Source organism: Protopterus annectens, chromosome 13.part0 (assembly GCF_019279795.1).
Source record: "Protopterus annectens isolate FY-2018-M chromosome 13.part0, PAN1.0, whole genome shotgun sequence".
In the NCBI taxonomy this organism is placed as follows: Eukaryota; Metazoa; Chordata; order Ceratodontiformes; family Protopteridae; genus Protopterus; species Protopterus annectens.
In genome coordinates, this window is record NC_056747.1 from 1,309,568,579 (window position 1) to 1,309,595,498 (window position 26,920).

At 38.8% G+C, this 26,920-nt stretch overlaps 1 protein-coding gene across 2 annotated transcripts in view; it reads right to left on the reverse strand.

The window, feature by feature from the left end:
- Window positions 1-26,920, reverse strand: part of MPP3 (MAGUK p55 scaffold protein 3) — a 1,051,423-nt gene that overhangs the window by 186,332 nt on the left and 838,171 nt on the right. Inside the window, exon 13 of one of the 2 annotated variants that reach the window (XM_044055335.1) lies at window positions 5,407-5,445. The exons of the other annotated variant lie outside the window; for it this stretch is intronic. Coding sequence (XP_043911270.1) covers window positions 5,407-5,445 — 39 coding nt within the window. The remainder of the gene's footprint in view (window positions 1-5,406; window positions 5,446-26,920) is intronic. 2 annotated transcript variants of the gene reach the window in all.

Genomic DNA, 26,920 nt, shown 5'->3' on the forward strand with positions numbered 1-26,920 from the left:
CAACCGGGGAGCTAGATGGAGAAAGTAGTCTCTGGCTGCGCATAGTAGATGCCTGGTGGGGGCGGTCAGGAGCCAGTCGCCCAGGTATGGGAAGACCTGAATTCTCTGGAGTCTCAGGTGGGCCGCTACAACTGTCAAGACCTTGGTGAACACCCTGGGTGCTGTGGTGAGACCAAAGGGAAGGACCCTGAACTGGTAATGGCTGGCTCCCAGCTGGAAGTGGAGAAACCTCCTGGATCGTCTGTCCATTAAAATGTGGTAGTACGCATCCTTGTGGTCTATTGGAGAGTGACCATCTGGAACTTTTCTTTGGCTACTGACAGGTTTAGGAAGGACAGGTCGAGGATTGGTCTTAAGTCCCCCGTCCTTTGTGGCACCAAGAAGAACCTGGAGTAAAAGCCTGATCCGGACTGCTCTGGGGGGACGTGCTGGATTGCTCTTTTTTCTAGCAGCTGGAGGATTTCTTCGGCTGCCGCCTCCCTTTGATTGGGTGGGACATCGGGGAGGCTCCGGGGAGTGGGAGGGGGACTGAGAAAAGGGATCTTGTAGCCTCTGGATATGATCTGAAGCACCCAGCGATCTGTTGTAACGGACTCCCAAGCTGCTAGGTGCCTCAAGAAACGCCCCCCGACTGCCTCCAGAGTGGAGCAATCGGGTAACCCTTCAGGGTTGCTGTGTGGGCCAATCAGAGAAAGGTTCTCTGGACCCGAAGTTCTTCGGACCCCCTCTGCCTCTAGGGCGGCGCCCACTCTGTCTTCCTCTGCCTCTGAAGGACGAGGGGTCCGGAGCGAAATGGGATTGTTGAGACTTCCGGAACCACATCTTCTTCTGTCCCTTTTGGTTCCTCGAGAAGGACCTCTGGGGAGCAGAGAAGTGGACTCCAACGGCAGACAATGTCTTCCCATCTTTCTCGCTCTGGACCAATGTGTCGCGTACGGTCTTGCCAAATAGGGCAGAACCATCAAACGGGGCATTTGCGAATGATGCCTTGAAGGGTTCCGCAAAATCATAGTGATGGAGCCACGCCTGTCGCCGTAGGATGATGCCCGCTCCGCTGGCTCTAGCGGCTCCTTCCGTGGCATGGGATAGTAACCGCATAGAGGTATTGGAGATAGATTTGAGAGTGGCCATTCGGGTTGAGAGCACTTTCTTATCCACCGCCGACATGGACTCTGGGGGCGACCCAGCGTATTCTTTAATGAGATCCCGCTGGAGTCGTATCAGTATGTGCCATATAATTCAGCGACCTCACAGAGAAGGTGGCTGAAGCGAACACCCGCTTCCCCAGACAGTCCATCGTCCGAGACTCCTTGTCTGGAGGATGGACCGAGGAATTCTCCTGGGCCAGTTCCCTTTTGGTGGCAGCCGCCACCAACATGGCATCTACCGGGGCTCCCTTGCTCCAACATGACTTATCCGAAGGGGGGCTGTGGATTTTGTCAGGCCTCTTTGGAATGGGCTCCACAGTGTCCGGTTCCTTCCACACCCTGGTAGTAATCAGGTCTACCAGGGGGTTGGCGGGAGGGGACACCCAAGAGGTAGATGGGCCTGCGTCAAACACCTCCAGAAACACATTCTCGTCAGAGGAAGGTTTTGGGGCTGACCACCCCCCTCTGATCTGAAGTATCTCCATGATGTCTCCGAAGGAAATGTCTTCGGGGGGTGACCTTGGGGAACCTTCCCCTTCCTCCAAGTCTGTGTCCTCTGTCAAGGACTCAGGTGAGTCCAAGTGCCTCCTTTTGCACTTGCTTTTGTGAGGACCCTCCTCGGGGGAGCTGTCCGAGGAGTCCTCACCAACTACATCCTGTTCCAGCAAGGGAACAATCTGGGACATTTGTGCAGGCTGTCCCTGGGACCGAGTGACAGAAGTAGACCCGTCTGAGAGGGAGTGCAGGGTGGAGCCATAGCCGAAGCCAGGGGCCTGGAGTCCCTCGACAATACCCTCTCCACAACATCGAACGCCGAAGGAGAGCTGCTCCCTATCGGATCTGAGAGCAGACCCTCCCTTGGATCCGATGTGCGGATCGGGGCCGGCGCCGAGGCGGTCGGATGCGTAGAGCCAGCGTGCTCCGACTGTGACGGAGCCGAAGTCATACTGACACCTCCAGATCCGAAGCTCAGCTCTCGGCTCCGAGAGCTCGGATCCGAAGAAAAGGGACCCAATAGACTCGAGGGTGCCATTGGAGCCGAGGTACCGGACACTATCGGCGCCGATGCTCCCCCGGCTCCAACGCTACCCGGCTCCGAAAGCTCAGAGCCCTGATAGTGGGTCGGAGAAGGAGCAATCGGGGTGAAAAAGGGGGTCGAGTTCCCCCCCGGTGGGGGGGAGGCAGGAGCACTCCCATCTGCATCTGGGCCTGGAGGAACCTACGCATCATCCGGTCCAAGTCTGCATCGGAGATGCTACGGGTAGACCTCGACGAGGCCACCGAGGCGGGCCGGGAATGCCACCTCGATGACCTCGAAGGCGACCGGGTCTCCTCCTCCTCCGGCTCTGGCGAGAAACGGGGAGATCAGAGCCAGGAAGGAGAAGATCCGGAGGCCATAGGCGGAGAAGCTCGCTTTGATGGCGGCGCCGAGGAAGAGGTCTCGGCCCACCTCTTGTGATGCTTCCGCTTCTCCTTCCTAGCTTCCCTCTCCTCTTAGCCAAGGGTGGGAGGGTGAGTCCCGGCCAGAGGGAGAGAAGGTGGCGCTGCCGAAGCCTCAGCAGAAGCCACAGAGGGACCGGAGGACCAAGCCAAGTCCGGGGGCAACAGTCCTGCCAGAATCAACTTCGACCTCCTGTCCCTGATGGCCCTGGGGTTGAACGCTGCACAAATAGTGCAGCCTGAAGTGAGATGTTCAACCCCAGGGCAAATAACGCACTGAGTGTGGCCATCTGCTGGGGACAGCTTATGGCCACACTCGGTACATTTAGAAAAGAAAGATTTGGGCGCCTCAGACATACTGAACCCACACGCTAGGCCCCAAAAACGGACACACCTTAACACACACACACGGGGAGGGAATACACTAACACTGACTAACAAAACAGAGGTACACTAACCTAAGTAGGAGAGATAACACTCACACAACAATTTTTTTTTTTTTAAAGAAAAAAATGCGAAAAAGAGAGATTTTCCTCACAAAACTCCTACGCTATGCCTGGAAGCTTGTTCAAAGCTGCTGTTGAGAACCACGGCAAATGAGATCTGGGGTCAGGAAGGGATAGCAGGGGGTTATGGGTAAAGGGGAGGAGCTTGGAGCTTGGATCTTAGCTGTTTGAAGCTGCCGGCTTGGATCCGATATGGATCCGATACCCATACGTTGATGCACAAATGAAGTTAACTACTTCAGATGTAAAGTTATCAAGAAGATTTTTTTTAGTGATTCTCATTTTCTGCAACTCATTGATTTACATTATATTAACCTAATAGAAAAAGTGGTCTGCCCTCATAGTTATAAAATGAGCATTATATCTTTTAATGGATCTAAACATGGAATTTCTTGGTTTACAACATTGCATGTGACTGCACAATGACATTATTTTTGTGTTTTTTCACTAAATCAGTTTTATATTGGCACTATTTAATAGCAAACAAAAGCATTTGGGCAATTGTAGCAGGTAGAAACCTGTGTTTTCTTGAGTTGCCTGCAGAAACTACACATACCAACATTCAGAAAATGATTTTATTCTCTTGCTCACTATGGTTGCTAATGTAAGAAAACTGGACAATATAAGCAGTACTCCTTGAGACAGGCTGTGTGGTACTTCCCAAGAAAGAAAAGTGCTAATGAAACATGAGTAGATTAAGACAAAAATCCACCAACTGCTAAACATGTTCCATCATTTTAATCTCCGGCACCCAACAACAAATAAATATCACATGACAGACACTGTCACCTTTATTCATACACATACACATACACACACATAATGACATTATTTCCACACTGATATACTGTTATTGCACAGATTGTTTAACTTCTTGAGCATGACAGGGTTTCTTTATCCTTTTGGTTTAGCTAACAATCATCACAGCATCTCTAGTTGCCAGGGCTCCATGAAGAAGTGTAGGGATTAGCTTACCATTTGAAATAATTTCTTTTAGCATTTTTGCATAATCACCCAACCCCAAAAGCCGCAGATATTTTCATTCAAGCATACAATGTTTTTTAAAGGAATAAAGTATAAAACATATAGCTTCAACAAAAGACTCAGTCTTAAATGAAAGAAACGTATACTTTAGTATATTTAAAAGTTAAAATAAAAAAATAAAATAATATAAATAAATACATAAATAAATGAAGTTGCTAGAAGTCATAATTATGGATCTGTAATATGGACTTTGCTGCAAGATAACAAGATGTGTATGTATTCTTGACTTCTGCTGTCCTCACAGTTAGTACAATATTAAATATTCCTCCAGTTTCACTGATTGTCACAGTACTTTCAGACTGGAGAACAGTGTACTTACATTTACTCACATTTTCTGAGTATTAGGAAGCTAAACCCTAATAAAAAACTTCTTTTTACAGAAATGGTTCATAAAAATGGTCCACACACACTGTAAGTTAGTCCTGGCACGATTGCTACTAATGCCATCTTTAGAGTACTTCATTATCACACAAGAGCACAAAATTAATTGAATAAAGCATTGTGTATGTGCAAATAAAACATCTACTCGAAAATAATTTCAAAGGATTTTAACAAGGCCTGTTAGAGACAGTAATGTAAAGAAAACAGGTGCTTCATACAAAAGAATATCAAAACAAGGGCATTGGCCAATAGCAAAGTAACACGTAATACAACAACCACTGTGGAAGAACATTATTTGCTTACAGAAAATGTATTAATGTTTCCACAAGAGTAGTAGTTATATAAAATACCACAGTCAGATGACACATTCTGCAGCTGGCAATATAATACCTCTCATTGCTGTATTCACCTGCTGTTCACATTTAGGGTAAAAACAAAATAACATACTGACAAACTGCATGTTTCAGTTATTAAAAGGAATCTTGTATAATCAAATGAATATCAAACCTTTGTCAAAATATTGCCTTACATGAAATGAGTGTCACTGAGGAAAAATTAATTCTTTGACACATTAATTTGTTCAGTACACAACGGTGTTATATCAAATTGTGCCAATTTTCCAAGGAAAAAAAATCTAAACCATTACTGGCCAACCTCTAAGGTTATTTTGGTCAGTATTATTTGTAAATAACAACAGGATGCTGCAAGGTGTTATTACTATATTTACTGTCTGACTATACACACAGTTTATATCAGTATGGATTACACAAACACTAACTCACATTACAAATACCACAAACAACATTCAACAGCCACAAGTGAGACACATGTACTAGGTGGAGCATAATGAACCAGGCAAGTGCTTTACAAAAAGCTGAGTCTCTCACCTATATAGTGTCCATTGAAATAGCCCTCATAGTCACAATCTTCGGTAAATGTGGCAAGCAGGAAGGAAAAAAGGAACAAGCAAAGGGGAGAGGTCAAATAAGCAAGCTCAAGACCTTATAGTTTAGTTACGCATGCAAAGCAAGGCCATATGTCTTCTTTTACCATGTGTTGCAGGTCAAGATAGGCTGCAAACTTTTGAAACAGCAGTAAGTCACCTTGCTGCCACTTATAAGATTTTTTGTATCTGTATTTATTTAATTATTGTAAGTACACTGGATCAATTAGGAATCATTCCCCTCCCTTCATTCTGAAGGTACATGCATTAAATAACAGCCATTTGAGAACCAGATAGAAATTAATACGTTTTTCTCACATTTACTTATGAAACATGGGTGTACTGCGGAGTCAGGATCCTTTACTGACTTTTCACATTAAAAAATGCACCTTCCATTCTGAAATGTATTTTTTTCAAGCTCTGTGCATTTTGTCAGCAAAACTGGATATTCTTTTTACTTGTAAACAGACTACATATTTAGTATGGTTTGCTTTTATGCTATTTTATTCCTCTGGATGTCAGAACAAAGATAAAAAAGTAAACACACAATATGAAATATACACTATCAATTCTGAATCAATTCAGATGAAGTGTCAAGAAATTTGGCATTTTAAAATATAGCAAAAAAGTAATACTAAATAACAGTTATTAGCAAAAGCCATGCTCTGCTACTGCTAAAAGCTGATGTGTTAACATTCTTTTGAAGCAATTTTAATTTAAATATCTTACTTGATGCTTAACACTAGTTAGCAAAATTAAAAGGTATTTGTGTACAGACTTTGCATCATGTACCTTGATTTTTTTCAGATTCTACCATCTGTTTATAATTCTTAAACTCTAGAGATGATAGTCTAGGAATTCCACTACTAGATATGCATAGTATAAAATGCATTCACTATAAACCAATTCTTAAAATATGTTTCCATTGTCGTTTTGCACTTTCCTCTATTGGAAGTGTTAATAAAACAGATAAAATACTTAGAAAGCAGCAGCAAAAGGGATATTCAAAACAGGCAGGTCAAGGCAAACAATCTAGGCAAGCAAGTACATTATTCAGTCATATATTTCTTAAAAATGAACAGTCCACATTATTGAAAGATTTAAAGTGGACACTTATGTAATCACATTAGGCTAGAACTTAGATATTAAAAGTTCTTATCAAATGCCCTGTCGGTTTACTGATCTGTATAACCTCAAAAACATATGGACTGCATAGCTGAATGCTTATGGGTCACTTTGCAACCGTCAGCCTTATTTTATATCACTGTTAAATAAGATGTCAGCACATTTATCTACTGAAGAATATGAGAGAGAAATTATTCACACCTTCACTTGTGAAAATGATGACTGAATCCTCTGAATCTAGAGTATCAGCACGAACTATGCTGCAGTTGTTCTTTCTCATACAGCTCTCTCAGAATTTCAAGTCATAGAATAAAATGAATTACTGATTCTGGCATTATGCTCTCTCGTGATCAACTGAGCCTTTACGGTGTTTATGAAATGCACCAAACATATCAATCGCTGTCTCCATATGCTAATTCTGTGGAGGCATGTACAAGAATATGAAAGACAGAACAACCGGTAAGTTTTCTGCATCGGGGGCTTCCCCCTCCCTCTCACTCCTCTTTCGGATCAGAGTAAATAACAGGACTGTGGAAAGCAAAGCAACTCACAATTAAAAATAAGGTAGCAAACCAGTTCCATCACTTTCATCAAACTTTGCTGTGCACAACCAATAGATATTCCGATACGGATACCACTACATAATCATTGTTTTTTTACTAAACTGGGTTTTTTCATCAGTGCCTGACTTTACCTTTTTAATGCCAGCAGGTTCATTCGTTTTAGCACTAAATTCACTGAGCAATAATATTGGTTAATTTTTTTCCCAGTAAGCACTCCATATGTGAGCAAATGCGGTACAGCTAGGAACTGAAATCCTAATAAGAACATCTAAAAACCTATAACTTATGCATAAAGACCTGTTTTATTTTTTTAAGTGATTAATGTTATGTAATGAACTTCATACACATAACCATCAATATCTGCAAATCAGCATATTTCAGAATAGACTATATACTGTCCCAGTGCTGCAGAGATTACAATTTCAATTGTTATGTCAGTGACCCAGGTTTGAATAGCACTATGGACATTTGAGGGCTAGCTGGGATGATAGAACAGAGTGGATGACAGGTACCTCTGGTGAGTGATAGAGAAGTCTTAACAATCACAAAAGTGAAAACATTACATTCTAATCCAAAACTAATTGTGCATTAATGCTGCTATATAATGGTTAGGATGTTATGGGCTCTTATCATCACTGAAAATAAATGTGCTTCACTTTTTCTACAGTGCACATATATGGATTTCAAGTATGACACTTTTCTTTTTCTCTGTGTGTGTGTGTGTGTGTGTGTGTGTGTGTGTGTGTGTGTGTGTGTGTGTGTGTGTGTGTGTGTGTGTGCGTTTGTATGTGGTGTATGTGTTTAGGTGTGTGTGTGTCTGTGTGTGGTGCATGTGTGTGCGAGCATGTGTGTTCAAATCGGTGTGCTTGAGTGCACAAGTGTGTGTGTGTGTTTGTGTGTGTGTGTATGTGTCTGTGTGTGTTCAAATTGGTGTGCTTGAGTGCACGTGTGTGTGTGTGTGTGTGTGTGTGTGTGTGTGTGTGTGTGTGTGTGTGTGTGTGTGTGTGTGTGTGTGTGTGTGTTCATATATTGAGTAAGTTGAGAGGGAGGAATGTTGGTGAGGGTTGGCTTCTGTTCAGAAGATGGAAAGTGAGTAACTAGTGTTAATAAAGTAATGCGGAGAATTTTAAAATAGTAACATATAACTTGTTTTTAAAATGATGAAAAGGTAGGGATAACCCTGGATTTAGCCATGAAGCATAGTTTGTTGATTTTATGTGCCATTCAGTGATTACAGAATATTGAAGTGAATATGACAGGCCCGCAGGAAAGACATAATTGTGATTTCAAAAAATGTATTAAGAAAATGCAATTATCTGGAAAGTAGCTTTATAGCGACAAAGTTAAACCCTTGAAAATATCTGACTTTGTGTTAATATTTTGGTTGGTGCTTACAGATGAAAAGATCATGACAGCTGTTTAATTTCCCCTACTAAGCTATTTACAGATGCACTACGTGGGCCCATTTTAGGTTCAGACTGGGCTCGCCATAGGTTGTACAGTAATATTCCTATGAATAGCTCATTCTTTTTAAGGAGCAGACCAGCGCAATGTGTTTTCATAATTCATATTATTGTGTGACATGGTGTATAAAAGGTAAAGGTTTCTCTGGGTACTTTTCAAAAAAATGTAATGGTCAACCTCCTCAGCTAACACATCTGTGTCACTAATAATATACTTATAACACACCAGCTAGAGAAAAAAGCAGTATTCATGAACACGAGTTGGAGAGTCCCCCCCCCCCCCTTCCTGTAACTAGTCTACTCCAGATACAGATTTGCTATATCTAGGACTGTTTGTAAGCTCCTGAGCCCCCCAAGCCTTTCTGTGTTGGAGGGAAGCCTTTTAGCTTATCAGTGGGAGTGGTAAGCACTAGGTAACCTAGCTACCACATAAGGAGTGGTTCTGGCCCAGAAATTGTAGTTATTGGCAGTTTGGGCAGTTTTTCCATCTCTCTCAACTTTCTGATTTAAAAGCCTGCATTTGCACTTGTTTTCCCCCTTTCCTGTAATTAGTCTTGTCCAGATACAGATTTGCTGTATTCAGGACTGTTTGTAAGCTCCTGAGGCCCCCAAGCCTTTCTGTGTTGGAGGGAAGCCTGCTAGCTTATCAGTGGGAGTGCTAAGCACTACGTAACCTATCTACCACATAAGGAGTGGTTTCTGGGCCGGAAATTGTAGTTATTGGCCGTTTGGGCAAATTTTCCATCTCTCTCAACTTTCTGATTTAAAAGCCCGCATTTGTACTTGTTTCTTTCCTGTAACTAGTCTAGTTCAGATACAGATTCTTAGTTTTAGCACTTGAATTTGCTTATTCATGCTCAGCATTTGTTCAGAACTTATTGTAAGCACTAAATAAGCTACAAATTCCTACAGCACTCAACCTTCCTCATTACCTAGAGGAAAATATTTTTATACTTACATTCCTCACTTGCTTAGAGAAAAACAGCTCTTGTACTCACTTTCCTCACTTGTCTAGAGGAAAATAGCTTTTTATTTAGGCATGTCCAAGGGTCATCTCCCAGTGTTCTCTCCTGTCTATCTGATGAATCTGGGCATCTTGGGACAATGTAGCAACTGCCTCATGTACACAGACAACCCTCTACCACCCAACACTACAACCTGTGGGAGATGCACTTATCTAGCCAAACTGGAGGTAAAGCTCTCTCCAACCAAGACTGAACTTGATAGTCAAGAGGAGAAGGTAAACATTTGCACTACACCACACTGATCACATAGTCCCACTAAACCTACACCACAAAAACCCACACATAGAAACACAAAAACATTCGCGGAGTCTCTCAATAATAATCTGCTCAAATAACAGAGACCTCCAAAGCAGAAACGCAAGCAACCTCCACCTCCCCAACACAACCCAAATGACACATAGCCCACAGATTCAGTGTGTCACTCAACCACAGCCCATATGGCAAAACAACGTACCCAACACACTAGTCATAGATGACTCTATAGTCAGGCATGCGGATGTCCCACTCACCAGGCTAAACAAGGCGAAGGTTACTGTCAGCTGCCTGTTGGGTGCCAGGATCCGCCACATAACACAGGCACTCACGTCACTCCACAACAAGTACAAATATGACTCTGTCATTGTCCATGTTAGGGTAAAAGACCTGAGACATCCCTCCCTGGACTACATGAAAAGAGACATGGAAGAGTTCTCCAATCTTGTACCCCAGGCAGGTATGACCCTAGCCCTGAGTAGCATCCTGCCATCGCCCAGAATGATACCGCAGTACAAGAACAACATTATTGACTTCAATAATTGGCTAAGCTTCTGGTGTCATTCTAAGGGGATCCAGTATCTGTCTGCCTGGGACGACATGGTTGGCAGACCACGATGCTTTGCCAGAGATGGCCTGCACCTGTCACCCCTGGGATTTCGGATACAGGCTAAGACTCTTGCTGCCCCTATAGTGCCTTTTTAGGCAAGGTTCAAATGACATATTCACCATCGTAACAGGAACAGGCAAGCAAAAACTGAGGGTAATGCTACTCAATGCTAGAAGTCTAAGTCTCAAAATGCACACCCTTGAGGCACTCCTTAAAATGGAGAACATCGATATCTGTGCAGTGACTGAAACCTGGTTCAAGGCTCCAGAGAGCACCCCTGCATTACCAGGCTATAACTCATACCACACTTTTCAGCCACCTAACTTGGACTGGAACACTAAAGGCGGAGGTATGTCCATATTCATTAAGGATATCCACACCTCCAGGCTAGTTGCTCAGCATAATGCATCTGAGGTTATCCAAGTGCAACTAACTCTGGGCAAAACTACAATCCAAATAGTAGCTTGCTTCAGATCCTCCACCATGCCCCAGGACTCCCACTCCTCTTTTCCTGATATACTGGAAATTATTAGGGTTCAACCAAACACCCTAATAATGGTCGATTTCAACCACCCCACCATTAACTGAGAAAACTACTCATGTACCAACTCCTTCGCCTCACGCTTTCTGGAATTCATGAATTCCAATGCCCTGGATCAACTTATCCACACCCCCACCACAGGCAACAATATTCTAGACCTAGTCATTACCAAGATGAGTGACCGGTGTTCCACACCTGAAGTCAAATCCTCATAGATCAGATCCGACTATAAGCTAATCACCCTAGATTTCCACATCCCACCCCCACCCCCATTAAGAAAACCACGGTTAAAAATTTCTCCAAAGCCAACTTCATGCTTCTTAAGACAGAAGTGGCGAATTTTATGCAACCCATGCAGATAGACAATACAGTTACAACTGCTGAATCCTACACAGATGCACTCTATAAGCACTTACACGAGTGCATGGATCGTACTATCCCAAACAGAACCAAGACGCTATCCCCTAAAAAAAGTAAGCCAATCTGGTGGTCCCCTGCCATAAACAAACTCTACAGAAGGAAGAAACTGTTGCAAAAGAGAGTAAAATCCCATGAGTGGAGGAGTTCCCTGGTCAGCCTCAGTAAGAAGCTGAGATCCCTTATAAGATCCTCCAAAGCTAGCTATGAAAACAAAATCGCCACTGATTCTAGGGACAACCACAAAGCATTCTATAGCTATGTCAGAATCTCAATGACAACACCCAGATCTGCTCTGAGTTACAGCACAACGGTATGAAAATTACAGAACCAACTGATATTGCCAACATCCTGGCAGATAGATTCAGTGCTAACTTTACCCCCCTCTCACCCCCTAAAGGGCCCATATCTATACAAGAAGAATGCAGAGTCCCTGTAATCACAACTACACAGGTAAAAGCTGCACTCTCTAAAGCCAAAAACACAACATCCATGGGACCAGACAACATCCCAGGCTGCGTTTTACACAAACTTCAGAATGAACTGCCTCCCCACCTAAGCACCATGTCCAATCATAGTCTCACATCAGGCTTTGTGCCCACTGAATAGTGCACAGCAACAGTTATCCCACTCCACAAAGGGGGAGCCATCACTGATCCCAGGAACTATCGCCCTATTAGCCTGACGAGCCTGGTCTGTAAGGCCATGGAACGTATCATCATGGAACTCATAAACAAAGACATTGGTAACCTCCAAACTCTGGACCCCACCCTGTTCAGGTTTGTGAAAGGCAGATTATGCCTCCTGAACCTGATCGACTTCTTTGAGGCAGTCACCAAAGCCGTAGACAAGGGTAAGGTGGTTCACACAGCCTATCTTCAGCTCGCCAAGGCTTTCGACACCATCCCCCATTCTGGAATTATAGCTAAACTCAATAAACTAGGTATAAATCCATACATCACAAGATGGGTTGCCAACTGGCTCACTGAAAGAACCCACATTGTAAAAGTTGCAGACTCCAAAATCTGACTTCAAACCAGTGACAAGTGGAGTACCACAGAGTTCAGTCCTGGGACCTCTCCTGTTTGGTATCTACTTCTCTGAAGTACAGGCTAACACAGAAGGCCTTTGGCTAACAAAGTTTGCAGGCGACTGCAAACTAGCAGCCATAGTTGAGTCCCCAAATGATGTGGACATCCTACAGAAGGGCCTCACTGAGACAGATGCCTGGTGTCAGAGCCATGGCCTCAAGCTCAATGCCAAAAAGTGCATTGTCATCCCCTTAGGTAAAAACTCTGTACCCATGAACTACCACATAGGCGGCAGTCTACTTAACGCCGAATGTATGGTAAGAGACCTTGGGACCCAGGTGGACAGTAGTCTCTCATTTGATAATCACATCACCACTGTAGTCAGGAAATCTTTCTACATGGTGCACCTCATCGCAAAAGGGCTCTCATCCAGGAAAAAAAAGGTCATTGTTCCCCTCTACTCAACACTCAATAGACCCATTATAGAGTACAACTCCCCTTTTGGAATGTACCTCACAAGACATCTGCAGCAGCTGGAAAAGCCACAGAAGTACCTCACAAAGAGGAGTACTGACCTCAAACAGATGCCCTACACTGACCGTCTCAAAAAACTCCAGCTTTACTCCATAGCATATCGCCTACTCTGAGGTGATCTCTGCCTAACATATAAAGCTATGTCAAACCCAGAGCTGTTGGACATGATACACCTAAAGAAATCCCAATCCCTCCCAGCTACATGGTCTAGGGACCTAAACCTTGTCACCACAATAAACAGGACATGCTGGACGGATAGATTCCTGTCCCAGAGACTTCCCATACTCTGGAACAAGATACTCATCTATGTCAAGCAAAGTTCCTCATTAGCACTCTTCAAGAAAAATGTTGATGAGTGGATAGGAAATGGGGATCACTTCTGTGGCTCTGCTCAACAAAGGCACAGGAAAATAACTTTCTTGGGTGGTGTAAGCCAGGGAACCTTGTTGGCTACGCTTACTTAGGCCCTTGGGCCAATAGCCTAGCACCTACCTTTGAACCTATGAATTATACAGATGTCATATTTAGTTGTGTTGCTCAGACCATTTCATTGACAACCCATTTCCATAAATGATTCCCCTCCTCTGATCTAGGCTGACACTAGAAGTAATTATAATAAGAAAGGGGGTTGCATATGAGAATATCCCAGAGTATAAAATCTTGTCAAATTAGCTCTGTTATTTGAAGTTTTTAAGAGTATAATATCAGTGAAATGATCCATTCATCTTAGAGAGACCATTTATGATATAAACATAAAAATATCTAGAAAGGACAGTGTCAGGGAGATGAGGTAGATGAATAAAGGTAATTTTCAAAGACAGAGCTAATGTGCAAGTGTAGTTTGGACTATAATGGCCTCAAGTATCTGATGAATGTAACATCAGCATATAAATGCAAAAAACACATTACCATAAAAGGAAATACTGGATGGCAGGTGACAGCCGAATGATAATAATGGTGCTGACCTTCATAAAGTGACATGGAATTTACTTTGGAAAAGTGGCACATGTGTGGAGATATGGAGAGTTTATGATAGGCTGTAACATAGTATGGAACAGAGGAGACCATTAGGTAGTTATGTCCTTTTTGACACCTACATGCACCTGAGGGGAGTATGTTTTATTAAAAGCAGGAAAGATGGGAAGAACACCTATACGGTGGGGAATGGGATAAGGCTACATGGCTAAAACTTGTCTGAAAGTTTTAATGAAAGACAGACCATAGATAGTAGACAATCTGTTTAACAGACATAAGTTCTAAGGATGACCTAGTTAAGATTTAGTTACAGTTTAACATTTATGAAACTGCTAAATCCTTAAATTCGGAGAGACTACCATTATCCTTGTTGTTTAGTAGTTATTAACCCCATGGGTTTAGCATGAGGTAAACGGTACATCTCAATATTAGTTTAGATTTAAATATAGTAAGCTGTGAAGTGTTTGCAGAAGAGGATTCCCCCATAACTACAAATATGTCAATGGATATGTTTTTAAATGCATATTGTATGGCAAAATACAATGCCCGTTTTGCGTGTGTGTGTGTGTGTGTGTGTGTGTGTGTGTGTATATATATATATATATATATATATATATATATATATATATATATATATATGTATATATAGGGTCTATGTTAAAACAACAAATGGAAGAAATTGCAAATGCTCCGATGAGCGAAAACGCATATGATCAACATCGATATCGTGAGATAGCGGTACAGTGAAGATTGGAAAACTTGCCCTTTCCTCACTGTAGTGCGATCTCAGAGTTGGAATATATTTTTAAGGGGGGATGTGGGGGCGCAGCCCCCCACAATAGCGATTTCGATCATATGAGTTTTCGCTCTCTGGAACATTCGCAATTTATTCCGTTCTTTGTTTTAACATAGACCCTGGGTTTACTTCACTTGACTGAAACTCATTTCACACAGCACACTTCACTGAAAGCTCACTTGACTGAAACTCATTTCGTTGAAAGGTATATGTCCTTTTCCCCATTGTAGTGCGATCTTGAAGTAAAATATCAGTGAAATGATCCATTCATCTTAGAATAAGTAGAGGTGTGGTGGCCGTAACCCCCACACATAGTTTGGGTATATGTTGTGTTCTAAAAAGAGTTATTCATTATAGTTGTAAGTATCCATGTATATGGTTTAAAATGTATAAAATAGGTGGGGGGCACTGCCCCCCCATCCCCAATGTGAAGGACTGTGCCCCCCACACCCCCCTTACTATATATACTAACTCCAGGATCGTACTACAATGGGGAAAAGGGCATATACCTTTCAACAAAATGAGTTTCAATCAAGTGAAGTAGACCCATACATATATACAGATTATATATATATATATATATATATATATATATATATATATATACATAGTTTACTATCAATATCTCGAAATTAAAAAAAAAAAAACGGTATGAAACAGCGAAGTGTTGTACCGAAACTGTACCTAAATGAACGGCCCTAATTCCAAAAATGGTGACGACATTTTACGGCATTAACAACAATGCCACCCTTACCGCATCTCCCTAAACCCTTCACCTAATCTCCCATGTATGCAGGGGGGCAAGCCCCCTGCACCCCACAGCACCCTAACTTATTATTCCAACTCTGAAATTGCACTACAGTGAGGAAAGGGATGTATTTCCCTAACCGCACTGTACTACGATCCCTTTATATGAGCGAACGTTATATTTGTGAATGCACAGTCCATTCGCAAATATACCATTCGCTCATTAAACCTGTCCACATATGAAGTATTCGAACATTTGTTGTTCGAATACTTCATAGCTGTGCAATTGCATGGCAACATTTTAATGGTAAACCTATATATATATATATATATATATATATATATATATATATATATATATATATATATAAATATATAATGGATATAAAAAGTGTACATACCCCTGTTAAAATGCCAGGTTTTTGTGATAAAAAAAAATGAGACCAAATTAAATCATTTAAAAAATTTTCCCACCTTTAATGTGACCTATGATCTGTACAATTCAACTGAAAAACAAACAAATCTGTTAGGGGAAAATATAAAAAACATATAATAAGCTGGTTGCATAAGTGTGCACACCCTTAAACTAATACTTTGTTGTGTGTGCACACCCTTAAACTAATACTTTGTTGAAGCACCTTTTGATTTAATTACAAAAATCAGTCTTCTTGGGTACACACCTGCCATCAATTAAAGAGACTCTGATTAACCCCAAATAAAGTTCAGCTGTCCTAGTAGGATTCTCCTGACATTTACTCAATTGCAAAAGCCATGGTTCACAGAGAGCATACAAAGCATCAAAGGGATCTCATTGTTGAAAAGTATCAGTCAGAGAAGGGTACAAAAAAAGTTCCACAGCATTGGACATAGCATGGAACACAGTGAAGACACTTTTCAAAAAGTGAAGAAAATATGGGACAACAGTGAAGTTGCAAAGAATTGGACGTCTTTCCAAAATTGATGAAAAGACAAGATGAAAACTGGTCAGGGAGGCTGCCAAGAGACCTACAGCAACACTGAAGGAGCTGCAGGAATTTTCTGGCAAATACTGGTTGTGTACTACATGTGACAACAATCTCCCGTATTCTTCATGTCTGGGCTATGGGGTAGGGTTTGCCAGATGACAGCCTTTTCTTTCATAGTAAAACATTCAGACCCAGCTAAAATTTGCAAAACAATACAAGTCTCCCAAAAGAATGTGGGAAAATGCATTATGGTCTGATGACACCAAGGCTGAACTTTCTGGCCACAACTCCAAAATGTAAGTTTGGCTCAAAAACAACATTTCGTATCACCAAAAAAACACCATCCCCACAGTGACGTATGGTGGTGACAGTATCATGCTTTGGGGTTGCTTTTCTTCAGCTGGAACTGGGGCTTTATTCAAGGTGGAGGGAATTATGAACAGTTCCAAATACCAATCACTTTTGGCCCAAAACCTTCAGGCGTCTGCTAGAAAGCTGAAGATTAAGAGGAATTTCATCTTTTAACATGACAATGACCCCAAACATACATCCAAATCAACAAAAGAATGGCTTTACCAGAAGAAAATTAAAGTTTTGGAATGGCCCAGCCAGAGCCCAGACCTAAATTCAATAGAAAACCTGTGGGGTGACCTGAAGAGGGCTATGCACAAGACATGCCCTCGCTATCTGACAGATTTTGAGTGCTTTTTCAAGGAAGAGTGGACAAATATTGCCAAGTCAAGATGTGCCATGCTGAAAGACTCCTGCCCAGGAAGACTGAATGCTGTAATTAATCAAAAGGTGCTTCAAATAAGTATTAGTTAAATGGTGTGCACACTTATGCAGCCAGCTTATTGTTTTTAGGGTCTATATTAGATCAGCGGACGCTTAAAAAAGCAAACACTGATTGATTGAACTTATGTAAGTGAAAGCTTATAATCTCGAACTGTCAGATCAGCGATTTTTTTCCTAGGGAAAAAAATCGCTGATCCAAAACACATACACACAACACAAGCACACCAAACAAACAGTAATCCACACACATACCCCTAAAATCTGGCACCTAACCCTACACTAAACTATACACACACCACTAACTATCCACTTACCTTAACCCAAACCCTAACCATAAGGTCCGTCACTATCGCACACTCACCTCACCCGCTCCCTAACCCTAACCCTCACGTCCACACAGTCACACACATACCTAACCCGCACCCTAACCCTAACTCACCTAACCCACCCTAACACTCACATCCACACAATCACACACTAACCTGAATCCGACCTGTAACTTTCCACCACAGCACTGAAAATACCGAAGCAACAGAAACGGACAACCAAATTCTTTCCCTAGGAAAAAATTTGGGTTTCTGTTGCTTTGATATTTTAAACATTCGCTTACATAAGTTCGATCAATCAGCATTCGCTGATCTAACATAGACCCTGTTTTTTATGTGTTATATTTTTTCCCTTAACAGATTTGTTTGTTTTTCAATTGAATTGTACAGATTATAGGTCACATTAAAGGTGGAAAATGTTTTGAAATGATTAATTATGGTCTCTTTTTTATATCACAAAAACCTGGCATTTTAACAGGGGTATGTACACTTTTTATATCCAGTGTGTGTGTGTCTGTTTATGTGCGTTTGTATATATATATATATATATATATATATATATATATATATATATATATATATATATATATATATATAGGTCTACTTCACATAATCGAACATCCAAATGCTCGACTTTCATATGGTCGAGACCATATGATGAAACATTTGAATGTTCAAAAATGTGAAAAATAAAAGAAATAAAAAAAAAACCTAAACAGTGTTAGCAGGGGGGCAAGCCTCCCTGCACTCCCCACACTTCCCTGCTGTTTAAATATACCAACTCTGAGATCGCACTACATTGTGGTAAAGGGAAATCTTCCCATTCCATGCTCTATGGAGATCCTCATTCAAACCAGTCAAGCTTTTAAAAGTTTGATCATATGGTCTTAGCCATATGAAAGTCGAGATTTTAAAAGTTTGACCATCTGAAGGGGACCTATATATATATATATATATATATATATATATATATATATATATATATATATATATATATGTGTGTGTGTGTGTGTGTGTGTGTGTGTGTGTGTGTGTGTGTAGAGAGAGAGGTGTGCTTTTAGTCGGCCTTTATAAAGCTTTGCCTTGTTTCACACTGAAATAATATGGACCCTGTTTTCCGCTGGCATTACTTTTATGGATGTTTAGAACTTTCAGCTGAATCTTCCGTCAGGGTAAGACATGACATATTCTGTAAATTATTTCATCATGTGCAAAAGCTGCAGGCTTGATAACAGTATTATTTTTGTCTTAATGTACATATCATCTCTATTTCCACTTTTAGGCAAGATTCCAAAGTACTCCTCCTTGTACGTCCACCATCCACTCACATCACAGATTTTATTTAACCATCTTTTAGGTCTCTGAACCTTGTGTAAAAGTACTTACCCACATGACAGTTTCAGCAAAACAGGTACTTTTCATTCATCAAACTAGTTTGCTCAGTGACATCAAGCTACTTGGAATGAGCCAAGCAACCAAGCAATTGGAAAAATATTTTTAAAAAAAAAGCAAGGGAACTGAACTCTGAACATTTGTGTCCTTCTGTTTTAAAATTACAACAAAAAGTCTATCACACTAGAGAGGAAAATGAAGCAAAGTGCTATAAGAACAAACAAAATTAAATAAAGGGATTTTATATATGAAATATATATATTTTTTATGAAATGGAGAAAGAACGTTATACACACACATGTATTTTTAATATATTTTTAATATATTTTAATTTATTTATATATATTTATATACAAAAATATATTTTACATTTTATATTTGTATTTCTATTTATATTTAAATTTCATTTTATATTATATATATTTTATATTGTATATCCTATATTTATATATTTATATATTAATATACACAATACATTTATATACATATTATACATATAAATATATATATATTTAGTACAGGCATAATGAGGCGTTGAGTTGAGTTTGTTGTGATAATGAATTTGTTTATGGGTCATGTGTTATGCAAGAATGGATTTGGAACTCCACTTTAAACAACTTGTATTTTTAAGCAGTTTGTTATTAATTAACTATATTCTCATTAATATGTATTAGATAAAAGTGGCTGATTTGTTGAATTTGAATTAGATAGGTTATATTAAGGAAGTGTATAAAAGGAAGTTACTCTGATGAAACCCACTGACGAGATGGGTGAAAGCGCTTAGTGTTTTGGACTTATTACACTTTGTTACTTGCTCAAGTTTTAAGCTTTTCAGTTATATTAATAAAAGGTCATACCAGACAAGTCGATTGCCTTGGGTTCTTTGTAGTTTTACTCGTTGGTTGTTCGTCATTTATTTACAAATGCGAAACTAGACTACATTTCTCAGTGGTCTCCAGGACCACATGCTTGTTTACTTATGAGTTTTTGTACATGATAAATGCTCATTTTGTCATTCCAAGTGAGTTTAAGTAGGTGCTGAGGGGTATTTTTTGCATTTAAACTATTTTATAACAGTTTATCGCTAAAGCTGGATTTGTTTGAAAACTACAGTGTTTTTAATCACAGTGTAATAATGACATTCTTAACATTTATTAGACAGGCACATGACAAAAAATACTTGATTTTACAAAAGATAAATGAGTACAGTAAACAGATGTTGAGGTCTAAATACCCATAATTCAAAGGATGATGCCATCTCCCAAAGGCTTTTGGGAATATCAGAAGCAGGAAGTAATAAATAATGCAGGTATCATCGTTTCTTTTCAGAAAAGAAAACTTAGTAGCATTTTTAATCTTAAGAAAATATATCTAAAACTTCAGCCATCCATGAGAAATTAATATTAAATTTAGCATGAAAGTTACAAGTATCAGAATGAAATGAGATTGTTAATAGAAAAGGCAAAAACAAAAGCTGAAACTGAATGCAGTTTAGCGGATTATTTTACCTTATCTGTTTCATGAATATACAACTTTTTCTGCACTCTGTAGCCCCAGATCCAACACAGATGCCAGATTTACTTTCCATGTCACTGTGTATTTCCAGTATGATGTAGTGCACTTTGGCAAACTGCTAATCATTTTCATATTCCGTTTTTAAAACTATGATATACAATACAGAGTTCAGTAATGTGGGATGCTTCTAAAATGTGCCCTTGCTGGCCTGGGGAAAAGGGAATGTAGTTACTTAACACTGAATATAGTCAACTGTGCAATGGTTCTGAAATGCTACCCCATTTAAAGATATAAAGGTATACAGAGGTTCCAAAACGTCAGCCCACTTTGTCTTTTCAGTACCGAGAATATCTGAAAGACTCAATATTATGCATTAAAACAAACTTATTCTTGGAATTAAAACAGCTGAAGTGATTAATAAAGAATGTTTAATTAGTAACATGATGCATATAACAACCTTAGCACAGTCACATAACCCTATCTGTCTCATGTGTGAAGTCAGTAATTCTTGGCTTATTTTCATAATACCCGAGAGTTTAACAAAGAAAGAGCTGCAGTGCAAGAAAACATGTTTTCAAAATCTCTTGGGCTACAGAGCTGTAGCAACTTAGCTTGAACATTATACATTTACCACTAAAAATCTAATATTTTACCTAAGACAGTCTGACATGTTATTTCTGGCTTTATGTTCTGTAATGTTAATGATTATACCCAGAACATCTCAAGGAATCTGGACCTTCAAAATGCAGGCAGTCTTGGACAGCTGATTTGGCGTAGTGATGTGCTGCTCCGACTGTAGTACAGAGGCTCCTGGGTTCAAGAGTTGGCAGTGATGATTTTTTTTTCTTCCCGTACATGTCAAGCAGAGCACCTCAGTGGCCCTCTTCAAGAGAAATCTTGATGAGTGGATGGGCAATAGAAAGTTCACCCCGGGGATCACTCCAGTGGCTCTACTTGGTAGAGACACTGGGAACTAATGTCGGACGGCACGTTCCCAGGGCACTTCTATGGGCTAGGCTTGTAAAGGCTCCAGTGTCATTAGCCTAGTACACACGTATGAACCTGTGAACCTATGAAATTTAAAGAACTGTTAAATAAATAATTAATACTTGTATAATAAATGTTATTTTTGTAATTTATTAGAATTCGTATTGTATAGTAGACACTTTTGTAAATAGTTTTTGTTGTGTTTCTGATTTCTAGTTTTCATTGAATGTTTTTTTTCCCTTTTTTACACTTGTATTTCTACACGTCTTAAATATTATAAGTTGTTTTCTGAATATATAAACTTTAATAAAATAGTTGCAAAAAAATGCAGGCAGCAATAGAATATCAGGAGTGTGTCCCAATTTCCAGAGTTACCTTTTTATCTGAAAGAAGGTCATAGCTTCTGTCTCATATAAAACTAAAATAAGTAATATATCATTCTGGAAATTCATGCCAACTCATCAAGCTCCAGATATCAAATTCCTTTTAACTATTGTATCTCACAGATAGTCTATGAGTAGCAGTTAAAGAGATAAACCTCTTGATTACTGTACATTTATTGGCATGTAAAACATCTCATTTAAAAATCATTTAAAAAGCTTGTTTTGCAGGTAGAAACCCCCTACACTCATTACACTTTCTATATCAACTCCAAGATCTTGCAATCAAAGAAAAGGGAAAACAGTATAAACTCTGTCTCTAACGCTACACCTCTCCAGATTTGAGTGCATGCTGTCCCATTAATGAACAAAATGATAAAAGAGTACAGTGGGCTGTGGTCTGTTGTTGTTGGTGTACAGTTTTATAGTTCTACAGTTTGTTCTGGTTTGTTTGGTGAAATCTACAACACCATGGACTCTATAGCTACCAATGGTGAAGTTTTGGATTTATTACAGAAAATTAATCAGCAATTGGCAGTACATACTGCACAGATACAGAATTTAATGGACAAAACTGATTTACCAGTGACCAACAAGCTCTTTGGAAGTCTGGGGCTCCCTTTAACCCAGCCCATGGAGACTATCCAAGGAATACTTGACACTGGTGCTCCTGGACAGAATGGAAGTGGTCCCAAACAGGGGAATGTACATTCGGCTGGAAATGGAATTTCTCCGATTGTAGATGGGGGAGAAGCCTAGAAGACCAACAGTTTCAATTTCAGTTTTCGAGTTAGTAATGACAGCCGTGTACAAAACCCTCAACAATCTGCCACTCTGGCAGAAAAGTTAAATATATTTGAACATGATTTGCTTGTGTATAAAAAACTACAGATGGAAAACTCCTATTTGGAAAAGAACATTGAGTTGGGGCATGTTCCAAGGGGTCTAAGGTTGTGGAGATACCCTAACGGTGCAGTAGAAAATGATGAATTTCTTAATGAATTACATGCACTGTTTGACCACACGGGTATTGAAATTATGCCGTATATAACCATGCTCAACAGAGTAAATGCCTCTGCGCTTTCACAAAGCCAATGTAAATAATGTCCAAAAACACAAAGCAGCAGTAGGCAACCACCAGCTTGACAAAAATCCAGCTAGCTTCTTTTTTATAAAAAAATAAATAAAACGTTTATTCGGTAAGCGCTTTCACATCTGCTTCATCAGACCGTAAAACATTTGCAATACACAAACAGTTACTTAAATAGTCATGTGATAAAGGATTAATTATCCTATTAACTTTTTTAAAAACACAACAGGCTGTTCTAAAATATCTGCTAAAACTTATGATACATTCAAACACTTTCCTTGCAAATAATGAATACTTTCATACCAACTAGTTCTTATGACAATTTATATTAAACGTACTAGAACGTGTTGTAATGAAACAGCGGTGTTTGCTGCTACGATGATACCTAATTGCTACAAATACATAATTATGCTGCTACGTCACCATTTGTTGTATATGTGACGTTCTTATAATTGTACAACAATATCTACTTGAATACATATCATGTAACTTATTTAGAATTTCCAGTAACATATCTAGAATTTTAATGAAGTATCAAAATTAACTTCTACAATAATGCCTATAGTACCATAAATCCAGGGTTACGGTACTCTCTCACCTGCATTGTAAAAACAATATTCATAACCGGAATTTCTGAAATTTCTCAAAATTATAAAAACAAGAATATTTATTTGCAGCATATCATAATGATTGCTTACATTATCCAGCTCTGCCTCCAAGTGAATTCAAAATACAATGCACTGTTGCACTAGGTCGTATATTACAAATATAGATGCCTAAAAAACCATGGCTTATTTACTCATGCTGAACTGTTACGCTATAATCCTACACTATATTAAGAATGAATATAAAGTTTAAAGCTTAAGTTGGATACATTTACGAATTCTTATAATCACATGAATTATTAAATAGAAACATTGCATATGTACAGATTTTTTACCTTCATGCAACACCAAAAGATTTTTTATATATGTATTTATGTATTAATATATTACTAATAGAACTAACTGCTTTTAAAAAAGCATTAAGATCTTACATTCCAAATACATGATGGACGAGTATAGAAGAAACATTGGAAAAAAATTTTTTTTAGTAACTATGCAACTATATAGAGCTATATTTATGTTGAATTATAGTGAAATTCCTATTGGAGCTTCCAAGATGGACATTAAGTGAATAACTAAATATTGAATAGAAGGATATTAAATTTAGTAGTTTGAGTATCGTATGGGTGTATAACGCATGTTACAGAAAATTTTGTATAGTGTTATTAATATATCAAGTATGAATATCTTTTACACACTAGCTATATGATATACTAATATACGGCTCTTGAGATGTTATTTGAAATTCATATAATATATTCATCCTAGGGCTGGTAGCCAAAATATAATGTGGTATTATGTAGATACTATGTGTGATGAATATAATATTACAAGAATAATATGAACTAAAATATTGTATACCATATGATGGATTATTCTTTTTACCTGATGTTAACTGATCTATTTCTTAGAATGGGTTTAATGGAGGCCCTTTTATTAAGGCCTTTACCTTTATCTGTCCTCATTCTAATTATCCAAGTTATTTCTTTATTTTCTGTAACATTTCTTACATTTTCTTCTGTTATAGTTGGTTGATTTATATCAATAACCATAAATTTGAATGTATGCTCACTACCATATAGCTGTACATGTTTGGCTAGAGCGTTGTTTTGATAATTCACCCTAATAGCATACAAGTGCTCCCTTATTCTATCTCGAAGAGCCCTGTCTATTGTGTTACCAAACAGAAACAATGAGAAACGAACACCTTATAGGAACATCTCACTGTGGCAGGTGTAATTATTTCCTTTAGGGCATCATCAGAGTACTGAATGAATAAAGTATAGCCCATCCCTGATATACTACTGCAACAATTGAATAATTAATTAATTGATTGTGATTCAGCAAACATAGCGTTTGAGTAAAACCAACAGTGACAATACTGTGTACAACATAAAATTGCAACCGTACAGTCATCTTTGAAAATAAATTTAAAAGTTAATTTAAAATTAATTTAAAAACTTCCAATAATTGATGCAATAAATAAGTGAGTAAATAGAAAATGTATAAAAACAGTACATTTATAAATATGCTTAGAGTAAATATACAATGTTGTTGTAATAAAATCATGTGATATATGTGTTCTTTGAAATATAGCGTAAAAGTATCGATAACTAATAATTTACACTCTATTTGGATGTTAGAGTATTATATTGTATGAATTGTGTAGACTTGAGTAATTGATAATGTAAAATATATAAATTAGATTGTTGTACAAATAATTAATGTTATATTATGTGAAATGTTGTGAATATATAGTAAATGTTTAGTATTTAATAAATTACATAATAATTTGAATCTGAATAAAAATTTATATAAAATGTGATTTGAGTTTCAGCACACTAGAGATTGACACTTGTTCATTAATGCCCGGCCAGTTACAAGCATTAAGCCTGAGTTGCCAAAGACATTCCTTTGCCTCGAGCACCATCTTCTCATCTCCTCCTTTGTGTACATTGTGAGGAATTCTATCAATAATGAAAAATAAAAATCTCTTAAAATTAGAACATTTGACACTGTGATTGTATAAAGCACTAGTGTTTTTGTGTTTTTTGATGTCTCTCAAATGTTCAATGATGCGTGCTCTTAGTCTCCTAATAGTTTTGCCAATGTAGAACGCTTGGCAAACTGAACAGGATGCAGCGTAAACGACCATAGTGGAATTACAATTACAGTGGCCTGGACATCTAATTGTCTTTCCAAAATTTGCAATAGCCACATACGGACTGTCATTAATGTATTTACACACCTGACATGCTCCACATTTATTCATTTTTGACTTTTTGAAAATGTCAGTATTAATATTACTCTCAAAGAGGTCTTTTAAGTTCCTTCCTCTACTAAAAGTCGTCTTGGGCTGAGTACCCAGAACATCAGACAATTCTGCATTGTTAGTAATGACACTAAGCCAAGTTTCCTGTATAATGTTCACTATTTGAGGAGATGTCTCATTGTATGGTAAAATAAATGTGTCATTTCTAGATACTTCACTTTTGGTTTCAACTGGATTGTTGATACCGTATTTGATAATAGGTCTATATAACAAATGTCTTTTTGTGTTAACTTCCTTCTTGATATTACAAATGAGGTCCTGAGGATATCCTCTGTCAAAAAACATGTTAGATAATTTTTCTATTTCCTGGTTAAATACATCGTTCTCACTAATGATTCTAGACAGTCTAACCATCTGACCTTTTACCAAATTCCTCTTTTGATAGTAAGGATGACAACTGTCAAAATGCAAGAAGGAATTTGAAAAAGTTTTCTTTCTAAAAATGCTAGACTGTATACTGTTGTTGTGGTGTGAAAAAACAATGTCTAAAAATTCACAATTATTGTCATAAATTTGACTAGTGAATTTGAGGAAACTACATGTCTTACCTAAAAATTCAACAAATTCAGCAAATTCATCATTGTTCCCGCTCCAGAAAATAAGTATATCATCCAGGTATCGTAAATACAATATAATTTTACTCCAATACTTGGATGAAAAGACCTGTTGTGTCTCCCAGTGTGCTAAAACCAAGTTGGCATATATAGGGGCACATCTGGCCCCCATAGACACACCAGTTTTTCAAATTCCTTCAAAATGTTCTAATTTTAAGAGATTTTTATTTTTCATTATTGATAGAATTCCTCACAATGTACACAAAGGAGGAGATGAGAAGATGGTGCTCGAGGCAAAGGAATGTCTTTGGCAACTCAGGCTTAATGATTGTAACTGGCTGGGCATTAATGAACAAGTGTCAATCTCTAGTGTGCTGAAACTCAAATCACATTTTATATAAATTTTTATTCAGATTCAAATTATTATGTAATTTATTA